Source organism: Eucyclogobius newberryi, unplaced genomic scaffold (assembly GCF_026437365.1).
Source record: "Eucyclogobius newberryi isolate DKJ021-1_F unplaced genomic scaffold, fEucNew1.0.hap1 SCAF_9, whole genome shotgun sequence".
NCBI lineage: Eukaryota > Metazoa > Chordata > Actinopteri > Gobiiformes > Gobiidae > Eucyclogobius > Eucyclogobius newberryi.
This window is the reverse complement of record NW_027316532.1, coordinates 23,266,975-23,288,942: the sequence shown is the minus strand read 5'-3', so window position 1 is coordinate 23,288,942 and position 21,968 is coordinate 23,266,975. Positions and strand designations below refer to the sequence as shown.

The 21,968-nt window shown below is 43.3% G+C and overlaps 1 protein-coding gene across 1 annotated transcript in view; it reads left to right on the top strand.

The window, feature by feature from the left end:
• The window catches only part of cachd1 (cache domain containing 1), an 83,933-nt gene that overhangs the window by 19,454 nt on the left and 42,511 nt on the right, over window positions 1-21,968 (top strand). The window contains exons 2-4 of the mRNA XM_072439160.1: window positions 9,379-9,441; window positions 13,964-14,112; window positions 21,224-21,330. Of these exons, the coding sequence (XP_072295261.1) occupies window positions 9,379-9,441; window positions 13,964-14,112; window positions 21,224-21,330 (319 nt within the window). The remainder of the gene's footprint in view (window positions 1-9,378; window positions 9,442-13,963; window positions 14,113-21,223; window positions 21,331-21,968) is intronic.

Here is a 21,968-nt window from a genome sequence, read left to right as displayed (position 1 = left end):
GAAAATATGCACATATTTGGGACATTTAAACATGAAAAATGTTAATATTTTCTTGGTTCATTTTGTTGCTCACAAAAAGAGCGGATTTTAGATATCATGTTTAGTTTTTGAGTAAACATGATCTGACTGAAAATGTGCCTAATTTCTTCAATTTAAAGAAAATCCTGAGAATTAGATATTACGTTCCATTAAGATCTTGTCATGTTCATGATTTTAAAGTTTGCTGTGTGTAGATGCTACTAAAGGGGCTCTTTGGGAGGAAATTGCATGTCAATAGAACTGCTTATTTTAATTGTAAATTTGAATTTGCAATGTCCCATGTAAATCTATGCATACAAGTGGATTTAATGAAGTGAAAATAGTTCTCGCCTCTAAAGGTTAACTCTGAATGCTTTGCCCCATCAACTTAAAACACACAGACCCACGTGAAGTTCTGCCATATTTTTACGTTGGGGAAGTTCTTGGTTATTCCTAATTAGCAAAGTATAACTGCATTAACCCGTTGCGGCCTGCGGCTTTGTTCTTGTGATTTCATTGCCCGGAAACCCGTTCTCCGTGCGCGCCTTTACCACACGCACTCTTATCTTATACAACACACACAACACACACACAACACTCGCACCATTCAGACGAGAAGCCTTCAAAACAAGCACCGTATCATCAGCCCAATTACAGCCCCCTCCAATTAACGTTGTTTGATGCTCAACGCTCGCAACGTTTAATTATCATCAAATTACCAGAAGTGCCATCTTTTCAGCCGAGCTTCCCAGTTTTACTTTTTTAGACCCAACCTACTTTTTTTTTTTTACTACCTTCCCAACCCCCCTTTCGCCCTCCACCCTTCATTCCTTTCTTTTTTCTCGCACATGTGGAAAGCATTATATCCTGTCTGGTGGTGGCGGGGCTGATGGAGTGTGCACTTTTAGATTTAGGTTGTTTGGGTAGAAAAGGGCTCTTGTATCGGAACCGCAACAGCCAGTGGTTGACAGGCCGTCACTCTCTTGGATTTGAGAAGAATTGGAATAGTACAAATTGATCGCTTCATCATCGCATTCATTTTCTCGTTCTCCTTCTTGATACGAGTCAGGGCTGCACGATATTGATATTATTGCGGTATTATAGTGTATGTTTTGACAAATACAAATGTGATAATGCCTTAAAGCCCCAGTAAATAACTTTTTAAACACAAAATAGACTGATAAAAGCATTTTTTAATTGTCTTAAATATAGAAAAACCTGTGTCCTTACTGTGAGTGGGCTTGCATCGCCACAAACCTTTCAAATGTTGTTCCTTTGACACACATATTCCACAGTTTGGCATAAAACTTCTATCTATCTCCATGCAGAATGTTCTGAGTTATGTTTTTAACTTTCTTTTTGCACGTGCCGCCTCCAGAAAGTGATGTACTGTTGCTTTAAAGTGTCAAATTTTGTCAACATAAAAGCTACTAACTCCGTTGTATCCATAATTGACACTTACCAATAGATTTACCATTTTATCCTGGATTACAATGTCAAGCATGAACTTAAACATCAAAATTAACATCTTAAAACGTGAGCTTGGGACTTGGAAGCCATTGCATTTGTTCATGGTCGTGTCCTTCTGCTGTAGCCATCAGGATGTGGGGTTTGTAACAGATGTCAGAATGTTTCGGTCTGGTATTGAGCTGGTTCCAAGACGTGACTTGAGGTTCTGAAACAACACTGCGACAAATTTAGGATAAAACCGCTTGAAAATTGTCTAAAAAAGGGAATTACGGTATGTGTGTTGTTGTTTACGGTTTCTCAGGCCTACCAAGTAGAGTTGTCACGATACTATTGATCAAGTCCTTTCTAAAGCTATTGAGGAAAGATCCAATTTTGTTCTGTCTTTTCCCCCCAGTCTTTTTCTTCTGTTTAAACAAATCTCTTGTATCCTAGTTCTCGTACCGATTTGTATCTGGGAATTTACTCTGATGCAAACAGATTAACGCACAACTGCTTTGTTTGTGCTCTTCTTTCCCTTCTCATCAGTCGTGGCTCAAGCCTGTTTTCTTCATCACAATTTCAAGCCATATAACATTGTCAGCCAGCTTTTATGAGGACATTCTGCACAAGCCATCCATCTCCAGACGCCAATGGACAAAAAATAATACCGTATTTCCCGGCGTATAAGTCGCACCAGCCAAGAAATGCATAATGGAGAAGAAAAAAAACATATGTAAGTCGCACTGGAGTATAAGTTGCATCTTTTGGGAAATTTATTTGAAAAAATCCAAGACCAAGAACAGACATTTCATCTTGAAACGTTATGTAAAATAATAACAGATTAGAGAACATGGTGAATAGGTGTACGTATGCTAACGCTAACACCTTCAGCTACATGACGCACAGACAGAACTGTGGTAAGTGTCTGGTATGTTAACGTAACATATTAACAGTTATTCAGATAACTATAGCATAAAGAACATGCTAACAAGTTTACCAAAGCATCAGAATTACCCCAAATCACTAAATCCACTGAATTCTTCTTCTTCTGTGTCACTTCTAAACAACTCCACAAACTCCAGAGGTAGAGGAAGTGCAGATTCTTCTTCTGCGTCGCTTAGAGCCTAGAGCGCCCTCTTGCAGTTGTCATGTGAAATGCGGTTACAATGTTTGAAAATAACGAATAATATAAGATAAAGTCCGGAAAATACGGTAATATATAGGACACAAAATAGGGAAAATTCACTGTCATTGCCTCAGGTTGTCCATTAGTTTGACTGAAGCAAATCAAATTGACCCCATCACCCTTTAAACGCAGCGGTAAGCTGTTTGCGCACACTGACAGCCAGTCATTTAATTAGCCTACCTGTCTCCCCGGGTTAACATGGAGACACACTTAATTAGCCACGGTTTAGTTTCAGAGACTCCAGCCCAGTCGTATGTTTCTGTTTTCATGGTTGGAATAGCCTGCGCTGCGTTTGTGAATTGTTAAAAGTATTCTCAAAATGTCTGCTCTCGTATCTTATGCGCTTGTGTTTTTAGTCCTTCGTAGGAGTCTGTTTGGAATAACTTTAGGCTTGGTATATTCCATATTTTGTCCCGCATCGATTTCTTTGTTCGATCGTAAGGAACACAGGATGAGCTCGCCTGGATTGAGAGAATGGGCTTTGGCTGTTTGTGGGGAAAAATGTTGAGTCACAAAAGGCTATAATATATATATTGCAATATTGGCGTAAACGTAATAATCAATATTGCAACAAACTGCGCACAGTACATCCCAATTCACCAACGTCCTCGAGCTGATAAAAAAATAGTTTTTTTAAAATTAAAACATTGAAAAAGGCTAGTTTTCTACATGATTTTCCCTTAGCGAGTCTCGATTAGCCTTGATTTAATCTAGGTTTTGTCTCCGTTCAGTTTTTTTGACTGACTTTGACTTGTAAATTAAAGCCTGAACATATTTTTGTTGATAAAACTGAAAGCATTGTGTCAAAAAGTATATTCAAATGTCACAATACTTTCAATACCGTGCAGCCGTAGATCATATTATATTGTGACCAGATCGTAGAGTATGTATAGCATCGCCTGCATATGCATGGTTGACGTTCTAGTATGATTTTTAGAAACTTATTGTGAAAAGTTTTAGAATAAGTTTTAACGCTGTCTCACGTCCTACTGTACTACTGACGACGTTATATTTTTGTATCTTCACATGATTTAATGACGACCGCTTCCTCTCGTCTGTGTCCTATAGCTGCAATTATTTCCGAGTTTTTCTTGCATCGCAGACTGCCTGTTTGCTATTTCTGCTTTGTAGCGCTGGGAGCAGAAAGGCGCCGGCGAGGTGGGAAGATGGAGACGTTACAAAGGTTGTTGGTGGAAGCAAAAGAAAGCCGCAGCAGCAGCAGCACATGCACATCAGAGGCTAAGCCCGCCTGCCGCAGCCCAAGCCCTAACCCTTTGTAGTGCAATGAGCAGAGCCTTGGCTGGGGGGCAGGGGCGCTGGGGGGCAGAGGGGCTGGCGGGGGGAGGGAGAGACGTGGGATAAAGTACTGAGGAAACCTGCTGCACGGAGGAAGAGCCAGTTCTGGTCCCTGGAGTCTGGGGCTTTTATCTGTCAGATGTACGGCAAACCAATCTCTCAAGGCTCAACCAAAGCGTCCGGGAAACACGTACACAGCGCGGTGATAAATGGGTGGTTTTGTCGTCGTTCGCCGGTCTTAATTTTTCATTCTGCCTGTAAAAAAATGTCATCGTTTTCTCCACAATCGAATACAATTTTGTAAGAAATGTTTGTCTCTAGGATTAATGATTTTTACGGCTGACAGACCATCGAGATGCCTCACTGTATTTCATTTTGGGACGGTCCGATTGAGCCGATACCAATATCTGATATTTGTATCTTTGCTGTGGACAATAACTGATATTTGCAGATACAGATGGTTGTTTTTTGATTTCCATAGCAAGGGCCACAAACCCGTGTGAAGATGCAGTAAAGTTCACAAATGAACGCGTATTGCAAAACTTGACAACATTCATACAGCCTTTGTTGATTGTTGTAAACGTACAGCCATCTTTTAGCCCAATTGCCGTTCTATTTCCATTTTCAGTCATTAGTCTGTTTGCAGAGACAAATCTGATGCGCTGAGGACAAATTGATGTGTGAATGGGCAGTGTAGAAACAAATATCGATCGAATTGGATAGAAAAATACAGATATATATACGGGAACATTTCTCCAATATCACCAATGTCAACAATAGCACATCCATAATTTCATGGTTTTAATCAATCCATCAATCCCATCAATCCCATCAAAATGTATTCATTCCAACTAGCAAGTGCATCCAGATTTAGGTAGAGATCTCTGAAAAGCTATAATTATGCTTTTTTTTCCCCCCCTAATCTGGACACATGTTTCTTTAGTTCTTGCCAACGTAAAACTACCTCGTGTACAGTACAAGTCAAGATGAATGTACCGGCATCCTCGTTTCTGTATACACCAACGGCAGTGCGATTGTTTCTGTCCAGCTTGTCCTCTGGCAGCGCCGTCCGTGCACTGTTTGGGTTTGAGCCGCTGCTCCATTAACAATGAAAGAGTCACTTAAAAAGAGAAAAGGCTCTTGGGCGACTTTATTGCTTCCCCTGGAGACCGACGCCCGATTAAACGCACCCAGTGTCCAAGGACTCGGAGGGCTTTGTGTGCTGTTGCTTCTGGCTGATGAGCGGAGCTGGACCTAAACGCATCTGGGAGAGAACATTGCGAGAAAGTTAGATCCCATTTCACATTATTTTCATTTCATTTAAAAAAACAGGCGGCATTAATTTCTTAAAAACGAGCATAGGCATCGAGTTTGACTTGAGGCACGACTGTGTTCCTCTTCACTCCTGCCTCAGAGCATCCTTCTCCTCATCCCAATCTCTGCCTCTTTCGTGCTCATTTTGGCAACTTTCTCTGCCGTAGCCCTGCTCTTGCTCTCCTTGCTCTGCAGACGTTCCACATCAACTTTGGGCTTGGTCTCCTCATCCCGAAGGGCGTCTTTGAGTTCCTCGATAACTCTCATAAGAACCATCTCCTCTTCCTCGTCCTCCATGTTTTTGCTGACCACTTCTTCCACCGCCTGCTTCATTTTGATCTTCGTTTACCTTAACCCTTGTATTACGGCAAGCGGGTTATGCAGTTTAATACGTTGCAAATCCGCCGCAGAACATTCAAACTCTGGCAAAAAGGATTTGTCCATTCCTGAGAAGCGCTCGACTGTGGTGAGATTAACCCGGAGGTGCTGGGATTTGAACCAGTCTGATGAGACAAAAGCTTGACTGTGATCAGTGAACACAGTTTGAATCATTGCTCCTGAGCTTAAGCTAAGAAGGGCATTTATTCTATTGTCATCGGAGCTACATCTGCCCCCGTCCCGAGTGACACAGAAGGTTCGGCACTTTGATGGTAATCTCAGCAGCCCCTGGTCACTTTTATCAGGTCAATTACAAAAATATAAACATTTGTACAAGCCCGTCTTCCACGTGGGGCTGTGCAATGGATCACATCTTAATTTGGAGGAAGATTGTCATTTCTGATTGTCAATGATGGGCCTGGGTCTTTTTAATCGAGAGGTCTTAAGTAGAGGTGTGTTAACATGTCGTTAAAATTGTGAATGTTGTATTGAAGGTATGCAAAATATCAATATTGTAAATTTTAAAATAAGGGTATAAGGGGATATCTCTGCACTTTTCACACATTTTCTGATTGATAAACTTCATTCAATGTGTTTAAAGTTTAATGTTTTAACACATTTCTGTTGGACTGACATAAAATCGTCTGAATCTTGTTATCTGGACACTCCCCCACCCCAAGTCTACAGCCAATCCTCTGTCAGCAAAAGTGTGGTTTTGAGAAGAGCTCAGACTTTGGAGGAAGATCATTATGAGGAAAAAAAAATATATATATATCAGGATTCAATCGTTTTTCATTTTGTCCAGTCCTACTTCCAACAGAACTGATTATTGATACACAAGAGAACTATTCATAACTGATTGAAAATAAAAGACAAAAATAATACAAATAAGAACAATACAACACAAGGAGACATATAGCAAATTAATTTAATAAGTTACCTAAACTCAAATGTATCTATTCTATGTCCCACTGCATTGGGGACGTCTCTTAAGTAGCTCGCCCTCTGTTGGTTTGCACGTGTGTGTCTCTGCGTCAGTGTTTGATTGTAGGTCAGGGGAGGTCATAGGTCCACAGTGGCCCCGACAGCCTCAGCCCTCTCGGGTTTCAGGGCCCGGCATTCCTCGGCTCCTGCCCCGTAGCTGTGAAAACCACCGAGGTGCAACAACAAACAGTGCAGGCGCAGGAGGGGGGCGAAATCTGCCAACCTGCAGCCTGAACAGCACTCTGCTTTTCTGCCAGATGTGGGAAGTGCATCCAAAAATGTGTAATATCACACCTGTTGTTTTGCAGAGAATGTAAAAATAGATACTGAGTAACGGTCTATATGAACTGTTTAAAAAATAGCCGATAACAGAAACGTGCAAATCTTTCAAACCTGGGAATAAAGTGATATTAGTAGTAGTAGTAGTCTGTCGAAATGCAGTCCAAGTTCTGGATGTTGTTGGAGAACATTCGAACATACTGTGGATAACTGCATGATGTAATATGTTAGCGTCGAGTTCATTTCTGTCGCTGTGCCACTTGCAATATTTTTTAACCGCACTCCGTTTCCAGACAACACATTTCCCGATACATTCCTCCACCTCCATATGTGACCGTTTCCATACCTTAATCACGTTAATGATGTAAAAACGTCATTTAAATCCCTCCCCGCCCAGATGTTTTGAGACTGAACATTCTTTGTGGTGATGCCAACTTAGAATTAACGGCCCACATTTGGCTTAATTGAGTTTTGGGACATTCCATTTGATGCCTAATCTACCGGAGTGCAAGGCTAATTAGATAATTACGGAGAAAAAGACTGCATTGTATTAGTTGTATACATGTTTGTAGTCCTTCCCCTTTCATCGGACGCTTTTATCGGTATTGAAAAACAGAACTTTCCTCGTCGTTAATCATCTGTAGTTGCGACGTCTTTCGCCAACTTTGGGCTTTGCAGAACGCTCTTCCATCTGGCCGTGGACGATCAAGGCTGAAACTGCATAAGCGCTTGTGGCAGGCAGTGCATCGTGGGTAATTGCCGTCCTCTGGAATGCGTCTGACAAAAGGTGTGGACAGGTAGCAGGAAATGTCTGCCGCGAGGAACCAGGCAATTAAGGGCTTTGTGCGCAGTGGGGCAGCTTATGGCAGGACACCTGCCTGCCCGCTTGCCTCAGCACAAACATTAGCTTTAGTCTGTTTGCCGCCGACACACAGCGGCGCAGTGTTTGACATGTGTAGGGGAATATTTATCCGATTGGGCCCAGGAGGCTCGTGTATGTGGGTTTCGTGAGCGCTGAGGTCATTCCAGGACTCACTTTCTCCATGCGCTAATGCATTAAGATGTGTTTAGCGTGACTGAACAATATCAATGTGGGAGTTTTAAAAGGGTTATAGGCTGAAAGGGGAACAGGGAAATGTGGCGGTGAAAGTGTGCGTTACTGTGCGTGGCCCTCGGAACGGTGAGTCATGTTCCCGCACGATGCACCGTGTAGTAATGGTCAGCGCTTTTGTGATTTTAAGTTTTTACCTTTTAGAATTCAGTTTATAGCGAAGACTTCAAAACATTCACAGGCATTAACATTTGAGAGAACACTGAAAACGGAATTGCTTTACAAATGTTTATTAAGTTTTATGGTTGGCAAGTTTTTTCCCTTAACACATAAATATTGGTACATTTTGTGACAGCGCTACAGTTTTGTGGCTTGTTTAAAGAGCGGAAACTTGGTATATTCACTGTTTTAATGACTAAAATGTGTGTATTTCATATTTATATTTTTGCACGTGTATTGCGACACTGTGATACAACTGTATACAATCTTACTGAAGTTACAGTGCAAATCTTATCTTGCTGAATTAAATTGCCAAAAAAACAACCCCATAACAGCATAGAAAGTGTACACACATATTGAGCCCCCCAAAATATATGGTTCCATCTTTCATATTTTGAACGATAAGTTGATATATTAGTTTGGATTAGTCATTTATTATCACCAAATCATCTCCAAGTTACTTTGTCCTCGGACCGTGTACCGTATTTTTCGGATTATAAGTCGCTCCGGAGTTTTCGCACCTGCCAAAAAATACATAATGGAGAATTAAAAAATCATATCTAAGTCACAGTTTTGGGGGAAATTTATTTGATAAAATACAAGACCAAAAACAGACATTTCATCTTGAAATGCAATTTAAAATAATAACAGATCAGAGAACATGGTGAATAGGTGTACGTATGCTAACGCTAACACCTTCAGCTACATGACGCACAGACAGAACTGTGGTAAGTGTCTGGTATGTTAACGTAACATATTAACAGTTATTCAGATAACTATAGCATAAAGAACAGCATCAGTTTTACCCCAAATCACTAAATCCATTGAATTCTTCTTCCTCTGTGTCACTTCTAAACAACTCCACAAACTCCAGAGGTAGAGGAAGTGCAGATTCTTCTTCTGCGTCGCTTAAAGACTAGAGCGCCCTCTTGTGGTTGTCAGTGTGAAAATAATCAACATGTGAAATGCGGTTGCCAGTGTGAAAATAACGAACAAAGTGATATAATAATGTGTTAATAATATCACATATAAGTCGCACCACAATGAAAAAAGGTGCAAGTTAATGTCCGGAAAATGCGGTATCTGTATTTGTGTCATATAATTCCTAAGGGGTTTATTTCTGTTCCTTTAATTTTCAACACCAAAATAATCTTCAGCCTTTTTATTTCCTGCATGGACTAATGTCATTCCCTCTCTCTTGCAGCGGATATTCAACTCTTTCGTGTACACGGAGAAGACCTCAAACGGGGAGACGGAGGTGCAGCAGGTGAGTTCAACTGTTCCCCGTGTTGCTTGTGTTGTCGCGGATACGCGCCAAACGGGGGGTCTGCGAGCCAAACGTGGGGTCTGCGAGCCAAACGTGGGGTCTGCGAGCCAAACGTGGGGTCTGCGAGCCAAACGTGGGGTCTGCGAGCCAAACGTGGGGTCTGCGAGCCAAACGTGGGGTCTGCGAGCCAAACGTGGGGTCTGCGAGCCAAACGTGGGGTCTGCGAGCCAAACGTGGGGTCTGCGAGCCAAACGGGGGGTCTGCGAGCCAAACGTGGGGTCTGCGAGCGCTGTTGTCTGGCACGCTTTTTAGCCGAAGCAGATTCACACTTGTGCGCAGTACCAACCATCAGAGGAAAGAGGGTTTATTAAAATTCTACAGCTGCTGTCTCATTGGCTTTGAAGCTGCCTGTCTGTTTTTTTCCCGCTCTCCCTGCTCACAATGACATCTGTAGTCAGAAAAAGATGTGAGCGCTGGTACTTTTTCAGAAATTCACCCGTCTATGCCTGGAAGAGGAGTTAATAATTCTGTGGGCATTGCTTTGTCTGGAGCATTTAGGCGACAGATTCACAATTGCTTCAAGGCATCAAACTCTGTTGTATTCGACACCTTTTTTTGGCTACCTTGTCTCCCTTGCTCTGCCTAGAATGTTCCGCAGTATGGCATTATCTACTTTGGATTCATTCAATTGCAGTTGTTTTTTGTTAACACAAAAAATAGCTTTGTTAAATAGCTAATACATACCTTGAAAAACATGCATTCTTTCTCACTCTGAGTTGGGTTGTGTCTCCATAAATTTGACCTGGGTAATGTCATGCTCTGGAACATTCCAGGCAAAGCAACGTCTCCATGGAAACGGGGCACTTCACAAGGAAAGTTACATGGTGCCCCTTCAAATGTTCAATATTATTTATGAATCTACTTTTTTCAGCGCTGCATTGTTTCCTCATCAAAAGCAAACCTGGAGTATTTTATGTTTCATTTGCCGAAGTTGAATAATACCGCCTATAACGGGGTTCATAACCATCGGATCCACTTTGTGATGTCATTAGGTGATGCAGGACTTGATCCTCTGTTTTTTTGCAGTCCACTCACCTTCACTAGACTTTTTATGATAGTTTCTGAATCGGCTCTCACGCCGCCTTCACCAAGATGAGTCTCGACTTTAATGCAATTTAAAGCAAGCTAAAAGCTATTGCTTTTAGCCTGCTTTAAATTGCTCTACTCCTCGGCCCACCAGCACAGGGCAAGACTTTTTGTATCAAGGAATCAAGACTGAATTTGCAAACGAGCTGCATATTTGACTTATCTATTATTAACCAGGACCTAAATGATGAAGTATGAATAATTCAGCGTATAAGATCTTTATTTTTAGTTTGTGTTAATTATTCCACTTCAAATCTATTTTTAAAACAAATTATTTTCAAGTTTCTACAGACCTTGGATCATTTTTGTTCAGGCCTTTCAACAGCGGAATGAAAAATTAGTCCGACAAATCGTGTGTGTGTGTGTGTGTGTGTGTGTGTGTGTGTGTGTGTGTGTGTGTGTGTGTGTGTGTGTGTGTGTGTGTGTGTGTGTGTGTGTGTGTGTGTGTGTGTGTGTGTGTGTGTGTGTGTGTGTGTGTGTGTGTGTGTGTGTGTGTGTGTGTGTGTGTGTGTGTGTGTGTGTGTGTGTGTGGGTGTGTGTGGGTGTGTGTGTGTGTGTGTGTGTGTGTGTGTGTGTGGGGGTGGGGGTGGGGGTGGGGGTGGGGGTGTGGGTGTGGGTGTGGGTGTGTGTTGTCAGGGCTCTTGGAAGAGTGACAATAAACCGCAAAATGGTAAACAGCCACCAGCGACAACAGACAAGTTTATGTTTGTTTGCATTTCTCCCGAGACTCTGATCCTCTCTCTGTTTCCGTCGGCGCCTCCTCCTGCATGTGCGAGTGCATGTCGAGGAGAGATGTTTTTCATTTTTGTAGCACTGATTTACTCCCTAGCTCATAGTGCCCATACATTTTGGTTGCAGTAGGCTCTAAATTAATTAAGAGGACGGCCTTGGAACGGCTCGCTTCTCCCTGGGCAGAGGGCCTGGTCTCTGAGCCAAAGGTTCATTAGGAAAGGGGCTGCTGGGTAAGGAGAGTGGCTGCTGGGCAAGGAGAGTGGCTACTGGGCAAGGAGAGGGGCTGCTGGGTAAGGAGAGGGGCTGCTGGGCAAGGAGAGGGGCTGCTGGGCAAGGAGAGGGGCTGCTGGGCAAGGAGAGGGGCTGCTGGGCAAGGAGAGGGGCTGCTGGAGATGGAGGGGGGCTGCTGGTTAAGGAGAGGGGCTGCTGGGTAAGGAGAAGTGAGGGGCTGCTGGGTAAGGAGAAGTGAGGGGCTGCTGGGTAAGGAGAAGTGAGGGGCTGCTGGGTAAGGAGAAGTGAGGGGCTGCTGGGTAAGGAGAAGTGAGGGGCTGCTGGGTAAGGAGAAGTGAGGGGCTGCTGGGTAAGGAGAAGTGAGGGGCTGCTGGGTAAGGAGAAGTGAGGGGCTGCTGGGTAAGGAGAAGTGAGGGGCTGCTGGGTAAAGAGAAGTGAGGGGCTGCTGGGTAAGGAGAAGTGAGGGGCTGCTGGGTAAGGAGAAGTGAGGGGCTGCTGGGTAAGGAGAAGTGAGGGGCTGCTGGGTAAGGAGAAGTGAGGGGCTGCTGGGTAAGGAGAAGTGAGGGGCTGCTGGGTAAGGAGAAGTGAGGGGCTGCTGGGTAAGGAGAAGTGAGGGGCTGCTGGGTAAGGAGAGTGGCTGCGGGGCAAGGAGAGTGGCTGCGGGGCAAGGAGAGTGGCTGCGGGGCAAGGAGAGTGGCTGCGGGGCAAGGAGAGTGGCTGCGGGGCAAGGAGAGTGGCTGCGGGGCAAGGAGAGTGGCTGCCGGGCAAGGAGAGTGGCTGCCGGGCAAGGAGAGTGGCTGCCGGGCAAGGAGAGTGGCTGCCGGGCAAGGAGAGTGGCTGCCGGGCAAGGAGAGTGGCTGCCGGGCAAGGAGAGTGGCTGCCGGGCAAGGAGAGTCTCCACAGTGGATTCATTATTCAGACACACATCTGTCCATTTCCACTGGTGTGGATCTCTGTGTCCGACTCTAGATGTGTCTGAATACCATAGTTTCTGCCATACAACGTTAAACATGACTTATAAATAATGAATTATGTCTGTAGTGCTACCACTAATGAACCAGAGGAACATGGAGCTTTCAGTCCATACTCGCAGTTCATTTAATATTTAACTTTGTTTGTCATATACCTCAGCATAACCATTAACATATAGCTTGTAGATACTTTGATGGTAGAAAAAGAAAACGTTTCATTGGTGTTTTTGAAATCGAGATGTTTTGACTGCCATCCAAAAGTCTTTTTCTGTTTGAATGTACTAGAATGCCGTTGATGGCCCCAGTTACAGGTTATTCTACCCAGTTGTTCTCTGCTAATCTTTAACCACTTTTACTGGTTTGGAGCTCTTGCCATGGTTTTAATAGACTATTGTAAACAGTAGGCAGATTATACATCACTCCACCATCTACAGTATGTTCAAAGAAGGATGTTTCTTTTTCAGCAAACATTGCCTCACCTCTTTCAAACCTTTCACGCTCACTGGTTAAAATTTGCCCCTCACTATCTTCAAAATGTGTGATTTGTGGATTTAAGACATTTGTGGACAGCTGATTGTGAACCCGAATTTGTCCACCTTCATCTTAAAGCCACAAATCACTCATTTAAAGATGGCGAGGTGATTTTAAAACCCTTATCGACAAAACACTAAGAGATGCACTATGTAACTTTTCTGGTTGGGAATCTGCACTTGCTCGTCTCCGTGAAGACGTTATTGATCTGTTTGGAACGTGCCACATTCTTTTCTATCTTGTATATAATCAATTACACAAGTTTCATCGCAATCCCAACGACTACCATTGTGTAACCCACCTTCACGATGACCGTGATTGGACGTGGCATACCTTAACGGACTCTGCGCAGCTATTTCACGTCACCTTTTTAATACCGGGCCTACAGTGCCCGATTGTGGCGGCGCTATTGGGGGAATCGGGGGTGTGCTGTGGTTCTGCCTCGGGCCCCTGTTAAAATCCTAATAAGAGCACCGGCCTGTCTGATGATTGCGGCAGCGGTCAGTGGGTCGCGGCGCATTTCCCTGTTTCTGGTTTGAATCAAAGGCCTTTTGTGCAAACTGGTAATTACGAGGCACGAACAAACCGGGTCTAGTTACCGCACGGAACTTTATTGGGAAGCTTTCTAGCCGAGTTAATGGGCTTTTCCTTTCAATTTTATAAGACCCTATTTCAACCATGTGGCGAATAGTATTTTATGGCAAGCATCCACACCAAAACGTACTGTTTGATCGGCGGACTGGGATAGATTTAGCCGTATTAGCAGCATCGGCGTAGCATTTAACTTTCATTACACACAAATTGCCTTATGCTGTGAGCTCAAGCAACTGTTGATTTTTTTTTTCCCCATTGCCTAACGGCACAGATCTATTGCCTATTGTCTTTTATAACGTGGCTTCTCTTCTGTGCAGTTGGCCAAAAAGATCCGCGAGAAGTTCAACCGTTACCTAGACGTGGTGAACCGGAACAAGCAGGTGGTGGAGGCGTCGTACACGGCTCACCTCACGTCGCCCCTCACCGCCATCCAGGACTGCTGCTCCATCCCCGCCTCCATGATGGAGTAAGTCTACGTTTAGAACTCAAAATTGCACATTGCTTTCTCGTTTCGATGCGAGAAACGGACAAAGCTGTGGATTAGCTTTAGCTGCTCCTTAATCGCGTGGTCTGCGGCTTTAAATACCGGTACGCATTCTTTTGGCAGCTGTTTGAAATGTAACGGGAAGAATATAAGCGAACTTCTTCTGTTGGCTGCACATGCACAAATCAATAAGACACGATATGGTAAAAATAAGTTATTGATTTGTGTTCCATGTGAGGAATAAATGACTCGCAAACCAATATTGGGATTGATCAAAAAGCCAAAAGACGAACCCCAAAGCCAGCAAATTGAACAAAAATGATGTTAGAATTTCTCCCAACTTTCCCCCTTGCACATGTGAACGGATGATCATTAGAAGCGGATTTAGCTAATCTAATCTGTTTGCGTGGCTTCATGTTTACGTCGTATCCGTAAAAGCATGAAACGTAAATCATGGCGTCTGCTGCTGAACGCGATTCAAACTGGTCCGTCAAATTCACTGTGTCCTTGAATGCAGCAGCAGTCTGAAAAACCCAGTTCAAAGTCGAGTTGGGGATGAGAGAGGGAGAGAGAGGAGGAGGAGGAGGAAGAGAGAGAGAGGGAGGAGGGAGAGAGAGAGGGGGAGGGAAAGAGCGAGAGGGAAGGAACGAGAGGGCAGCTTTTGAGTTGTAATCTACAGAGACACAGCTGTCTCTCTCCTCCTTTTTCTCCTTCCCATCTCTCTCCCTCTCTTTCTAAACCTTTCTCTCTCCTCTCCTTTTTCTCCCTCCCCATCTCTCCCTCTCTTTCTAAACCTTTCTCTCTCCTCCTCTTTCTCTCTCCCTCTCTTTCTAAACCTTTCTCTCTCCTTTTTCTCCCTCCCATCTCTCTCCCTCTCTTTCTAAACCTTTCTCTCTCCTCTCCCTTTTCTCCCTCCCCATCTCTCCCTCTCTTTCTAAACCTTTCTCTCTCCTCCTCTTTCTCCCTCCCCATCTCTCTCCCACCATTTCTAAACCTTTCTCTCTCCTCCTTTTTCTCCCTCCCCATCTCTCCCTCTCTTTCTAAACCTTTCTCTCTCCTCCTCTTTCTCTCTCCCCATCTCTCTCGCTCTCTTTCTAAACCTTTCTCTCTCCTCCTCTTTCTCTCTCCCCATCTCTCTCCCACCCTTTCTAAACCTTTCTCTCCTCCTTTTTCTCCCTCCCCATCTCTCCCTCTCTTTCTAAACCTTTCTCTCTCCTCCTCTTTCTCTCTCCCTCTCTTTCTAAACCTTTCTCTCTCCTTTTTCTCCCTCCCATCTCTCTCCCTCTCTTTCTAAACCTTTCTCTCTCCTCTCCCTTTTCTCCCTCCCCATCTCTCCCTCTCTTTCTAAACCTTTCTCTCTCCTCCTCTTTCTCCCTCCCCATCTCTCTCCCACCATTTCTAAACCTTTCTCTCTCCTCCTTTTTCTCCCTCCCCATCTCTCCCTCTCTTTCTAAACCTTTCTCTCTCCTCCTCTTTCTCTCTCCCCATCTCTCTCGCTCTCTTTCTAAACCTTTCTCTCTCCTCCTCTTTCTCTCTCCCCATCTCTCTCCCACCCTTTCTAAACCTTTCTCTCCTCCTTTTTCTCCCTCCCCATCTCTCCCTCTCTTTCTAAACCTTTCTCTCTCCTCCTTTTTCTCCCTCCCCATCTCTCCCACCCTTTCTAAACCTTTCTCTCTCCTCCTTTTTCTCCCTCCCATCTCTCTCCCTCTCTTTCTAAACCTTTCTCTCTCCTCTCCTTTTTCTCCCTCCCCATCTCTCCCTCTCTTTCTAAACCTTTCTCTCTCCTCCTTTTTCTCCCTCCCCATCTCTCCTCATCTCTCCCTCTCCTTCTAAACCCGTCTCTCCCTCTTGTTGTCTCTCTTCCTCTCTCTTTCCATGTCTCGGTTTTCCTCTTTCCCCACCCGTCTCTCCGCTTTCTTCAAATCCCTCTCTCTCGTTTTCTCCTACTCATTTCTCTTCCTCTCCTCCCATTCTCACCTCTCTCTAACACTTTCTCAATCTTTTCCTCGCTTTCTCCACTCCACGTCTCTCTCTCCTTCCTTATTTCCCCATCTATCTGACTCTTGTCTCTCTCTCTCTCTTTCGCCATTTCTTTCTCCACTCTTTCCTCCCCGTCTGAACTTATCTCCCCTCTCCTTCTCCATATATATTTCGCTCTCGTTCTCTACCTCATTCTCCTAATCTCCCCTCCCTTCTCTATGCCTATTTCTCTTCTTCTCCCACTCTTTCTTCCCCATCTCTTCTCTATCCTCTCTCCATTTCCCCTCTCTTTCTCCCCTTTTTCTTTCCCTCCTCCTTTCTCAATACCCGTCTTTCTCTCTCTCCCCCCATCGTTTTCCTTTCCCTCTCATTCTCGTCTCATTGACCCTCTCTCTCGCTGCTTTCTCTCTCACGCTCCCTCCCTCTCTCCCGCCCTCTCTCTCTCTATCTCCCTTTATCAGCCTGTGTACCCAGTTGCCGCGGTTCCTCTTTTTGAACTTCACAAGCCCAAGGTCACTGTGTTTTCCCTTTGTACTCGGGCCGACTCGGGGACTGTGCCACCTGTGGATGTGCAGCCCATGTGCCTTTCTCTCTTCCTCTCTTTCTCTTTTTCCTGCTTATTCTTCTGAAAGAGCACACGTGAATACTGTAGAATCGGATGTTACACAAGTTTGTAAATGCATGTCGTCTGATTAATTTCTAAGGCCATTCAGATGTATTGCTCCAAACAATTACAAAACGTGTGTTATAGAGAAAACTATTAATTCAATTCTGTTGGTGCTCATCAAGCCTCTTAAAACCCATAGCAACGTCTTTGGTCCAATCTGTGGCTTTAACAAAGCATTACAAATATGTGATTATAAGTCTGTTCTTCCTCCACGTGTTGACTTGTGTCTAACAGGTTTAGGTTTTGTGGTGGGTTTGCAAGCAAGACGTGTGGAATAAATAAAATGCCCAAACCTGATAAAAAAAAAAATGCATTGATCATGACCAACGCAACTCCATTTAACGTGAAACAAATTTTTTTTCCCCTTTCCCCATTAGTTTTGTGATTTCTGTCTCGTCTTTCTAATTTGAATGCATTTTTTCCTAAACATTTGCTGCTAATGAACATCTGTAATCGCTCATTGCTTTCCATTTACAGTATTTTTATGTATTTATTGATTCCGACTTGTGTGGAAAAACTACTACGTTGTCAAAAGTCCTATCACAGTCGCTGGAAGGATTACACTGTACACGTTTTTAAAAATCACTCCATTACTCGCTGCACTGCTTTTGCAAACCGAGCTGGCTCTTAATGAATCCCATACTTCTGCTGGCGTGTAGTCCCCTCCGTCAGCGCAAGGGCCTCAGCTGCTCCGGGGTCTCGGTCAGGTCAGCCAGTTTAGGGCGGATCGGGTTGTTCACACGGTGTCTGTTCACCGCCGAGCCAGCAGCCTATCATTTGACAGCAGCGGCCGCGATCGGGCCCTCGCGGTATGCTTTAATCACCGCGCGGGCCTCCAAGACACCTGAAAATAGCATACCTATGTGTCTAGTCGAACTCTAGCTCGAGCGTGTTTGTATTTTCAACTCCAGGTGTCCCGTTTCAGCAGTTTCTTCAACCCGCAGCTGTAAAAGCGAGAAGAGTGCGCGCCGGCTTAATTGCTGGTTTCACATGGACTAATTGATGTCCGGTCGTGGCCTCGGATATTAATTTGAGAAGGAGTTTGTTTTTGTTTTAATGCGATCGCGTCCTAGTCACTGCCAAAGAACTGCGTCACTGTTATGTTTAACTTGCTCCTTTTACTCCATATTATCCATGCAAAACTCTTTTCCTTCTGTGCACATAACATTAGTAAGAGCGTGATCATTTGGGGTTTAAGCTTGTCTTTTTAACCTGGCTCATAGCAGCAACTTGGCAGCCTTAACACGACCTCAGGGTTAGTGTTTGGGGGTTAGCGGTAATTTACTGGTTTAAGATCAGGTTTAGGCCATTTCAGCAAAAAAAGGGCTCTGTTGTGAAATGAAATTATACGCAATTTATCAGAGATGCACCAATCCCGCTTTTTCAAATCGTTGATGTTCCGATACCCAATTTAGAGACTGATAAAGCGACTCTGGAACGTTGACCCAAAGCCCGGCCCGAAGCCCGGCCCGAAGCAAACACTGATTGTTGTTAATACTCAAATACCGTGGCATAACATTTAGTTCAACATCATCCACTAAATGGTCACATTACATAAAACTATCACTTGGCCCGATACTCTTCGTAGTCCCTATCATCCCTGTGAATATGTTGCTTTCCAAAGCCAGGTACACAAGTCACTGTATAAAGCAGGAAGCATGTTATATTATATATAGTAGAGATAGTTTTTCTCCTGCAGCGGCCTGCTTCACGAGGTGGTAGTTCTCATTCTCAGTGTATAATATATATAATCGCACAAGGATCTACTGCAGGTGATGCTTGAAAACAGTCAAGGGCTCATAGCACTTTTGTATTTGTCGAAGCAGAAAATCTAGTCTCGGTCCATGGATTTATAAATATCTTAGGCTCAGATTGAAATAGGGCTCTGCAATTAATCAAATATAAATAGAGATTCAGTCTTCACTAATGATCAGCTTTTTCTTATGTGAGTAAAAGCATGTCATTTGGAAGAAATTGTACTAAATTCTGTGTTTAATTGACAATCATTAAAAGTCTGTATTGTTTATGTTCATGAAATAATATATTGAAATACAATTTTTTTAAAAAATCAAGTTTACATTTGTCATTTCGCTCAGCCCTAGATCGAAATAAATGAAAATCCTATTAGATTCATATAAAAATTCAAGGAAATTGTATAAATAATAGAACGTTTCTTAAGGACATTTCTGGCGTCCAATTAGAACTCCTGTCTTGCAAACACTCCTCTAATTGAGCTGGATGCTAATTAGGCGTAATCCTCATATATGCATTATTAACATGCATGGTAGATTCATTTTAAGATTTTAAACATGTTTCTCCATGCGAGTACGACACATTTGAATAACGTCTTTTATCCTTTCACTCGCTGGAATTTGGCTGGCCCCGTCGCAAGCCACATTTCTCTGCCTTCGTTAAAACGTCTGATTATAATCGTAGCCTTACTCTCTCCTCTCTCTTCCTTCTCTCCCTCCAACGTTTGTTTGATGTGCTATTCAAAGCGCCTGCAAATGTATTTCTTTATCTAGCGCGCGCATTTTTCCCCCACTCGCTGCCCCTCTATGCAAATGCAGGAGAAGAATAGTAATGACCGTGTCCTCGTGGGACTTTGTGGACGAGCCGGGTTCAAACGGGGGGCCGCACATCACGGCGCCTGTCACTCAAAACGCAGAGCGAGTGCCAGAAGAGCAGGTCCCGTGTACGATGTGCGCCCCGCGGTTGCACGAGGACGAACCTGCAGCCAAAAGTACACTTGCGTATCCATCGGTTCCATTGTTGGCGTTTGCGTCCAAGATACATAGGCCGGTTTTTGAATATGAAAAATGAATTGAAATTGGTTGCGTGTGAAGACGTTTGAAAAGAAGTTTTAAAAAAAACTGCTTGTGTTTAAAGATGTGGTGATGGGGGAAGCATGATTTGTTTGTGCCACCTCTTTATCACAGCTAGAAGTTGCTATGGCTATGATAATGCTACACCAGCCGTGACACTTTAAGAATGGGCTCTACATGACACGTGCCACGAATGTATGTGATATTAATAGAAAAGGGGATTAAGGATACACTTGTGATCCGCATTGTGTGCCAGGAGACGCCGTGTTCTGCCCTTTTAACAGATTTAACAGAGGAAACAGATCCACACGTACAGAGGTTATTTACTAATCAATAACTGCACCATCACTATAACCAAATGTAAGAACCAGACTAATGTTTAAGTAGCAGGCGACGGGTTTTGGTGTTTTTTTAAACCCAACTAGAGTGCCACATCTCAAAAGAAGTTGAGAAACACTGGTCTTTTGAAGGTGCAATGTCCCGGTGCCCAACAATATCTTTCAACGACAGAACGTGTGGTGTAAGTCTGTTATTACATGTTTAAAAAAGCATGGCATTTTATTTGAGTGCTGTCAGAATCAATAAAGCCTTCTCATAAACCTTATCCTTGGTATCGTCTGTATTTAAAGCAAGGGTCCGCAGCCATGACCTGTATCATGGTCTACTGCTATGTCCCTGTCTTTTACTGGGGAAATATAGTTAAATTACGGTAGTAATCTGGTAAAAAAGGGGTTTTATGATTTATCATTTTTTTAACTAGAGTTGGGGGTTGTATTCATCTTGTGCCATTGTCCTCCGTCCACCCTGAAAGTAATGATATATTTAAGTACTGGAAGAAAAGTGGTTTGGAAACGCTGACCTAAAGCATACATTACGGTAATTTGTTTATTGAACTTTGCTTTCTTGTTAATGTGAGATACAATTTTATCTTTGCCCATGTGCTCAAAATAAATATTCAAATTGCGATTGATATGCTAACAATAATCTAATTAAATATACATATTTGCACACAAAAAGTCCACTTTTAGTTAAATTATGGTACCAATATTACCTATGTTACCTTTTTCTTTTGACTTAAATCAGGAGCTTCCTTTTACATGAACTTAACCCATTGAAGCTTGATTATTGTTACGATTCGAGCTTTGAAAACCTGCCTCTCTTTGAAAGTTGGCCTTGTGACATCCCATCTTAATAAAAAGTAATAAATCATACATTTCTATTTTCAAAAGAAACTGGCACGACTTATGATTTCATTCATGGAGTTTTTAATACGTTTTCTTCTGCACAATCGTTGTCAGATGTATTCCTTGAACTGTATATACGCTTTGTTGGGGAGAATGTGGGATTTAAACCGTTTCCATGGAAAATATTACTCACTACACAAGCATATAACTCCCGTTTTATAAGAGGCCTGCAGAACAGATGAGGACGTCGCCCCGTGGCTCACTTTTGGCCCAATCAAACCCAAGACGATCTATTTAGTTTCCACAGATGTTTTGGGTATTTCGCCTCATCATTAGTGCAAGGTCGCGGGTATGTTTTTGTTTAGAAGCCGGTGCAGGGTTTGGCCGCCGCGGTGATCATTTATAAATCCTCACGCCGGTCATGTTTGTGTGTTTAGGTTCGACGGAAACTTCAATACCAACGTATCCAAAACCATCTGCTGCGACCGACTGTCTCCGAACGTCAACAGCCGAGCGTTCAACCCCGGACGGGATCTCAACTCAGGTTTGTCACTTTTCAAAATTCGAGCCGCGTTTTCGAGGTCGGCCGTTTCGCCCGGGGGATAATAATCTGCGCACGGAAATTGTGAAGTCTTTAAAAAAAAGCTGATGCTGCCATGGAAACGGGGGCTTTAATTAATGCGCTGAAAGCAAAAGGAAGAACTAATGAGCGTTTTATGTCTGAAAAATGGTGTAAGTTGTAATTCTGTTGCCGTCTTCACCTCTCTATTTTCAACATTTGAGTTTGAAAAGTATGTTTTTTTTCCTACTTTGAGGTCAAACGGATTGAGCTGGACTTTGAGGTTTTGGGCTTGAAATTTCGCTCAGGTGCAACCGTTTAATCAAAACTGTGACTCATTTTCGATTTATCTCCGTCTGATGTTCAAGCTGGGGATGGCGCAGTATCAAATTTGTTGCAATTGTAAGAAAAAAGCATCAGAATTTTACTATTTTATTAACGATCTTTGGCACTAAGACCAAACAACAGGGAAATTATGGTATTGTAACCCAAACAAGTTGATAAAAAAAACACTTGCATTGGGTTTACTTTTTAGGTTTTTGAGTTTAAAACACTTTCAATTGTAATTTTGTTTTGTTTTTACGACTTCATTGTGAAACAACCTTGGCATTGCTGCTTAATAC